The sequence below is a fragment of the Amphiprion ocellaris genome, chromosome 15, assembly GCF_022539595.1.
Source record: "Amphiprion ocellaris isolate individual 3 ecotype Okinawa chromosome 15, ASM2253959v1, whole genome shotgun sequence".
Taxonomy (NCBI): Eukaryota; Metazoa; Chordata; class Actinopteri; family Pomacentridae; genus Amphiprion; species Amphiprion ocellaris.
In genome coordinates, this window is record NC_072780.1 from 4,949,703 (window position 1) to 4,957,572 (window position 7,870).

General features: G+C 38.2%; 1 protein-coding gene across 1 annotated transcript; it reads right to left on the minus strand.

The window, feature by feature from the left end:
- Positions 1-143: 143 nt before the first annotated feature.
- Positions 144-7,422, minus strand: LOC111565087 (26S proteasome non-ATPase regulatory subunit 4). The gene is made up of 10 exons (XM_055017943.1): positions 7,325-7,422; positions 5,102-5,242; positions 4,850-4,964; positions 4,643-4,729; positions 4,439-4,507; positions 4,081-4,296; positions 3,114-3,222; positions 2,887-3,018; positions 1,983-2,035; positions 144-816 (listed from the first exon to the last, which is right to left on the minus strand). Exons 1-10 carry the CDS (start codon positions 7,348-7,350, stop codon positions 646-648), a joined length of 1,119 nt encoding a protein of 372 aa, XP_054873918.1. The 5' UTR covers positions 7,351-7,422; the 3' UTR covers positions 144-645.
- Positions 7,423-7,870: the final 448 nt, after the last annotated feature.

Consider the following 7,870-nt stretch of genomic DNA (forward strand, 5'->3'; position numbering starts at 1 on the left):
TGCTGGGAATTGCATGAAACATTTATGAATTTCCTCAACGGGCTATTTTTAAACACCATATGAAGCTGGGGCATCGTCACACCTGTCTCCTCCAACCCACACACACATCTGTGAACAGGACACAAACACACCGAAAGGCAGCATATTTACACAGAGGTTTTATTGCAAAAAAAAAACCACAAAGGCATGACAGGAGTGTGGTTAAGTGTTTAGTTTAAAAGCCTGCCATCACAAACTCTGTTGGGTGAATTATTACTAATTATACCATGTAGAGAAATGTTGGGTAAAGAGCGCACAAGGCATTTTTTTTCATCAATTTATGTTTTGGGGGCAAATTACACTCTAAATCGTCATCAAATGCTGTAGTTTTTTTAAAATATTTCCTTCTACGTTGGTGCTTTTGAGTGTCTTGACAGAGAAGGGTGGTATTAAATGTCAGAGTGCTGTCATGCAGGGCGACGCATCAGCAATCTTTTCGTGTATATATATATATATATATATATATATATATATATATATATATATATATATATATATATATATATATATATATATATATATATATATAAATATAAAAAGAAATCCTGCATTAGTCTGTAAGTGTTCGTTATTCTCTAGTTAACGTCCGAAGTCTCCATTCGTTCCTCATTTCTTCTTCTCTTCGTCCTTTTTGCCGTCTGGCTTGTTCCCCGTCTGGGAGGCCAGGGAGCCCATGGCGTTGCGGATGGCCTCATTGTTTGGGTCGACACCGGGTAGGTTCTCCAAGACACTCTGGAGGAACTCTGGGTCCTGCATCACGTCGTAGTCGTCTTCCTCCTATCCAATAATAATAGTACAATCAGTTAAGATGATTAGTTATTTGGTTTTCTTGTCTGTACATAATATCTCTAGATGTCCACAATAAAACATCATGTAAATCGGCTGCATAATTGAGCGATACTACCATTCTATGCAGTTTTAAAGTAAGGAAATCTTGTTTTTCCCCCAATCAGCTTGATATAGTGCATGAAAAGCCTGCAAGGATCAACAAATCCAAAACAGTTCAGGCCTAAGTCATCCACAGTGACTACAGAATAAAGGATCTGCATTCGCAGTAAAGAGAAATATTTGGTATCCTCAAACCAGGTTTTAGCCAACACCGAAGAAAAATCCTCAACACCAAAATGTTGAAAATGGAGATTAAAAACACCAATTTGTTTTTTCAACCAGTTTTGTGCATTGGAGTTTAATTTTCTAAAGCTTAACATACATTTGTGTTTAGATAAATGGTCAGAAAACAGCAAAATGCATCAATTTCTATCAAATATGATAACGCAAACTCATTGCTGAAACTGCGCATCGATCAATCATGCTCAAGGTTTCTACTCGGCATTAGGACAATATTGTAAGCTTGTTGATTGGATGTTAATCACTGAAAGCTTTGAGAATCAGGCCTCTCCTTACATTTTGAAGTTGTACTTTCACTTTTGTCTGAAAAATCATACTTTCTAGTCAGGTTGCTCATCTTTTATGCCAATCATTTTTAGAGTTTCCTGTCCATCCAGGTCTTCAACTGTAGGTCAGCTCACATTGTCGATGCAGCAATAACTCAGTAACTCCTCATTTCAGAACTCACACAGAAACACACATAAGCAGGTTGAGTTCATCTCCTATGCTTAAAAATAATAACAGGTCTATTTATAACAGAGAAGATCCCTGGTTCGCATCCCAATCTCGGCCTGGGATCTTTCTGTGTTGAGTTTGCATGTTCTCCAGCTTCCTCCCACAGTCCAGAAACATGCTGAGGTTAATTGATGATCTTAAATTGTCCATAGGTGAGAATGTGAGTATGATTGTTTGTCTCTATATGTAGCCCTGTGATAGACTGGTGACCTGTCCAGGTGTCCCCTCAATCACCTGGGATAGACTCCACCTCACCCTAATGAGGATTAAGCGGTGTATAGATAATGGATGGATATTTATAACATCCTCTGATGGCTCACCTTGGCTGATTCTGCAGTGTCCATGGGGGCTCCTGTGTCCATTTCACCATACTCTGTTCACAAACAAGAGAACATCTACTTATCAGACACATCATAAAACATATATATGTATACATATACACAGTGGTCCCTTGTCTATTGTGAGGTTACGATCCAGACTCCCGCGATAGATGAAAATCTGCAAAGTAGCAACCATATTTATTTTAGATATATTTTAAGGCTTTATAAACCCTCCCCACACACAACACTGCAGAGCAACACTATGCAGTGATCAGACGTCTGTGTGAAACGGACAAGATGCTGAATGCTGCTACACACTGGAGACAGAGGAGACAGAGGAGACTGATGCTACGGTCGCTGAGCCAATCAGAGCCCAGCGCTGTATGCTACGCATTTTATTTCAATTAAATCTTCTTTTAATATGTTTTAATTATTATTTTTTAGATTTCTTTTTTCAATTTTTTAGGCTAGAAAATGGTTATTTTACTGCATAAATAAATAAAATAATGTAGCGATCGCAGAGCCGGTCTATGACAGAACTGTTGCGCTGCAATGCACCATGGGAGTTCTGGGTGTTGGGGGTTTAAGTGTCATTATTGTGGTTTATGTTAGTGGTACAGTGTTATTAGCGTTTGTGTTTTTGTGGTTAGTTTGGTTAAGTGTTATGTTATCAGGATCGTGAGTGTGCTTGATGACTTCCTGCCACATTTTCTATAGTGCTGCTCTCCATGTGTGTCAAAATAAAAGCATCTGCCAGTTGCCGAGTGCATAAAAGACATATCTTTACCCCAGCGTTGTTCTTCAACACAGCTTGCCACAATAATAAGTATATACTGCATATACGGCAAAATCCCACTATATTGCGAAAAATCCATGATACCAGTGACAATCAAATGAAACTCACCTCCTCCAGCCAGAGACATCTGCATGGCGTAGGCTATCTGCTCCTCCTCTGTCATGCTGCTGAAGTCAGGAAGCACTGCTGCACCGCTCTCAGGCTGAGATACCGACATCTTCAACAAGGCCTCCTCCGATTCTGCGATAAAATACGATTCAATCAAATCCCAACGCATGAATATAATTAGCATTTTCTAGTAAGTGAAAGCAACCATCTGTCAATCTTCCAGTTACCGTCTGCGCTGGGTGTGGGCACGCCGGCCTCGGCTGCAGAGGCGGCGGCAGCTCTGCGGGCCTCTTCCTCCTGCCTCTGTCGCTGCTCCTCCATAGATACACGCAGGGCCTAAAGCGGTGCACAGAGGCAGCACAGTGAGGAAATAAAGGCGAATGTCATCCCTGTTACCAAATCTAAATAGTTACTTTTTTTGATTCCAGCAAAGCTACTCACTGAGTACTTGAGACTTGACTAAATTCAGCTCAGTGTGGGAGTACAGTTTAAAGCAGCATGATACATACTTTTTTCAAGGACAAGATATAAAAATACAAAAGGAAATTCATGGGGTATTCCTCAGGTTCTTGTGCAGGAAAATGGTTTGTCTAAAACATCCACTACAGCAGAAACACCAAAGAAAATACTATCAATTAATAATTACATTTTCATATAAACACATGAATGACTCTGTTAGAAAACTGAGGCATGAGCAGCTGTCCTTTATATTCTAAGCCTGCTTCAAGGACACCCAGAGTCTCATTATCATCTCTATCAAGGCCGCTCTCTGCAGCAATGACATTTTAGTCTTGAAAAGCCTCATTTATTGCTCTTTTTAATACTCTGCTATGCAACATTACATTGGTTTCCAAGCTCAGCCTGACACACATGTATGGCCACATCTTGAAAGCACTATCCAATATATTCTTGTGTGTTCTCTGTTTGTATAACTGCAGGTATTATTCAGTTTTAGAGACAATGACAAATGTATTTTGAAGCAAAAATGCCTGTTCATTATAGTGCCACAGAAAGTGAAAACACAGCCCTTGGTTTTCACTCCTGATGTTATCACGATGTCTCCTGTTTTTTTTGCTGGCATCACAATAAATGGGCATTTTTACTTACTAAAAAAAAAAACTTGACACCTCTCTAAAATTAAATACATATATGTTACATTACCTAGCACTTGGTATACCATTATTTATTGCTTACCAGGGCCAGCTCTGGATCTGCACTTGGATCCACACCAAATTCAAAGTCACTGGCACCGAGACCCATCATAGAGCCGCCTTCTCCAGCCAGGATGGGTGAGGACAGCAGGGCATCAGCCAGACTAGGTCCTGGAGGGACTGTGACCAGGTGGGAGCCTGTCCCCTCCTTCCCATTCAGAGTATTTATAAAAGCAGTCAGCTTTTCTGTGTTCACCTCCTGAATAAAGGGTTGGAGACACATGGCAAGGAAAATTAAAGATTCTGTTTATAAGCAAGAAAACACACACTAAGAAGAAATATGAAACTTTAAAGTACCCTCCTCTAAAGCAGTACAACTGAAGATAAACCACATTTCTCACCTCTTCTCCGAAGTTGATGATATCCACATTCACTTTCTCTTTTTTCAAGCGTTTCGCCAACTTGACAAGCTGCAGAATCAGCAGGTTGGGGAAAAAAGCAGGATGAAACAAAGAAAAACACATTCGATTGAGGGTTTAGACAGTAGGAGAGGTTAAAGCCATCATATATGTTGTATAGTAAAATTGTCACAACTTTAAACTCACATCTTTTTCATTATCCTCCACAGGACTCCCAACAAAGGCAATGATCCTCATCTTGTGGTTTTTTCCTTGTCTGTGCTTTAGGGCCAGCTACACAGGAAACACAAACACATGGACGCTCAGAAATGCCACTGAGAGAGCAAAACCTCTTATTTACCAACCGAACAAGTAGCAGGCAGAGTTTAGACTTTGAAACCACAGATTACACACATGAGCCACTCTGATGCCCGTGCAGAAGCAGATCTTTCCTTTGGGCTGGACAGCGTGGAGTTTGGACAGGATGCGGCCGGTGTCTGGTGTCAGCGTGGTCAGGACCTCACAGTTACTGCATGAAAACACAGAGATGACACGCAGTTAGCCAGTATCACAAGCATACACAACAATATCAGCTAAGCTAGACAGTGAAATGTAATTACCAGCAATCTTAGAGTGTCTTTGTTTAGTAAAAAGAGAGATGCTTACTTTGCCATAGTGATAAGGCCCACGTTATTTTCTGGATTGCTGCGTGTTTTTGAGTGGCAAACGATGTTGACGGCATCTTGTTGAGCCTGTAGCCTCGTTGGTAGAAAGTCCCCATTTCTCATGTATTCACTGTTGTCCACACTGAGGGGAAAATATCAGTTTAGCTGCACTGTAACAAAAGAACTGTTATTTAAAACGGTAAAATTCCAGCAGCTGTGGTCGCAAGAACACTACCGCAAAATTACAGTAAAACATTTTCTTCATTTACGGTAAAGAAATGTATCAATACTGTTGATTTTACAGGTAGAAAATGTGATTCATTCCATATTTTATGCTACAAAAAAGTCTTAAATTGAAAATTCATATGAAAATACCATCTAAAATAAATTTTGTGTGACCTCATAAATATTACAGCATTTTTCCATTATCAGCACAAAAGTTGGTGTATTTAACATTTAATATGTGTTTGTTTAGCGAGGCATGAAACAATTAAAGTTATAGCCTATGACCGTTATTAACACAGACATCAATTTGACTGGTACAAATTGTATTTTCTATATGAAATAAATGCAAAAAACATCATGTTACATTATACAAATATTATCAGCACAACAGTATGCACATTTAACTGTGAAAACTGGTATTCTTTCCGAGAAGTGAATGCAAAAATTACAGTACTGAATGTTATACATATTACGTCATTTTTTTTTCCATTAAAAAAATGCGCAAGAGTAGGGAAATTAAGTTTTTCAGGAGAAAGAAAACAAAAAAATCTTGTTTTTTTCCTGATTAACTTATTTACGGTGATTCAGTGTTATATAAACTATATCAAACTGTTCTAGAGTTTACAGATTTTTTTTACTGTCATGGTTCGACAGTTTTTCACCATCAAATTTGCGAACATTTTTTACATGTGTGGCTCTAGTAAAGGGGTGTCAAACTTTGTAAAGTGTAAAAATTACAGAGAAGACATTAACTGCAAATTTGTAAAACTACACATTTAAAATAATTTCTAGACCATGACAAGTTGCTTTGATCATAAAGTTAAATACTAGATTGCTCATTGTTCTTTTGTCATTTTTGTGCCTCATTTTTGTAATATTTTGTCTTGTTTTTGCTGTTTTTTGTCAGATTTTTGTCGTTTGTCTCACGTTTTTGTCCTTTCGTGTTTCCTTTTTTGTCTAGTTTTAGTCGTTTTGTCTTTTGTTGTCTCACTTCTGTTGTCTGTGTTTTTGTCATGTTGTGTCTCGTTTTCGTAATATGTTGTTGATTTTCGTCTGTTTGTTTTTTTTTTGTCGCTTTGATCATAAACTCTTGTTCAGTTCCAGATACCTGTGACTAAATGTTTTGTGCCTTTGCAGACACTGTGATCTGAAAGTTGTGATACACAAATGATAAACTGAGGCTTAATATTGTTGAAATTTCACTTATTTTTCTTCAGGAAATTTCAGATTGTTCATGATGTTTTGTAAAAAGATAATTCCTTAAATGTGAACATTTTTAGAACGTACCTTTTTGCACTAAAACTAAGGAAAATTTGGAGTTGTCTTTATATATAGGTTATTATACTAAGATTTTATTGGTCTGGTCCACTTGAAATCAAATTAGGCAGAATGTGGCCCCTGGACTAAAATGAGTTTGACACCCCTGACTAGTACATCACAAAGCTAACCTGCTAGTTAGCCGCTGACATATGACTCCCATTTTAACCTAGTTAGGCCTTGTAGATAGTTTGCATCAGTAGGACAACAGAGTTCTGCTTCACAGCTCTGCTTCGTGTGGAAAATTCTGTCTTTCACACAGATAAAGTGGCTGACAGGCCGGTAGATACGAGTCGTACAATAAAAACTAATAACTAGCACGGCTTGCTAACGTTAGCCAGCATATACCGCTGGTCCTAACAATCAAATAGTGGATGCTGTCAGTGGATAGTTCAGACAGAAAACAGTAAATTACAAACAGTAACTTTTCGGAATGCGTCTGTCTATGTTACAGATAAAGAAATACTTTATTAAAAGCACCAAAAATCGAAGCTAACTTTAGCTACAATGACTCAGCCGGTACGTTATCCGGCTAACAGGGACTTATCATCCTAGCAGGCAGGGAAATTTTCTCCAAATTCAGAGCTGTGAACGACCTAATCGAGTAATTAACTAAAACATCTTCGTTTGAACCGCTAGCAGACCAACAGCTACATAAAAGCGACATTCATGGAGTTCTTACCAGACCATAGTACTTTCAAGCCCCATTTTGGAAACTTCTTGTTGCTTTCTGTCGTAATCTTACAATCTCACAGGCTATTGGACAAAGGTGGAATAAAGTGAAATCTGATTGGCCAGGCGCTGCCCCTTTCAATGTATTGACACATCACATACAGAACTGTAAAAGTAGTTCAACAATAAAACTATTAACTCAAGATCCTCTGACTACATTTGTCCCTGAAATTTTATACTATCTGCATTGTTCTTTTAAAATCATATTGTAAATAAAACGTTATCTTCCCAAAACAGATACTAATGCTTTTACCCAGTTGTCATGGAGATAACTGTGAATATAGTAAAACAAAAGGACAACTTAGTAGCTGTTTGACGGTGAATTCAGTTATTTCTCACAGGTTTCCTCTCCAAACAAACTGTTAAGATGCCACAGGCACAGCTTAGAACAAATTAGAATTTATTGTACAAATGCAGACTAGAATTGTATTATGCATAATTGTGATATTGTGAAATTTCTGAATAATCAACGTGAAAGATCTTTATGAATAAGACA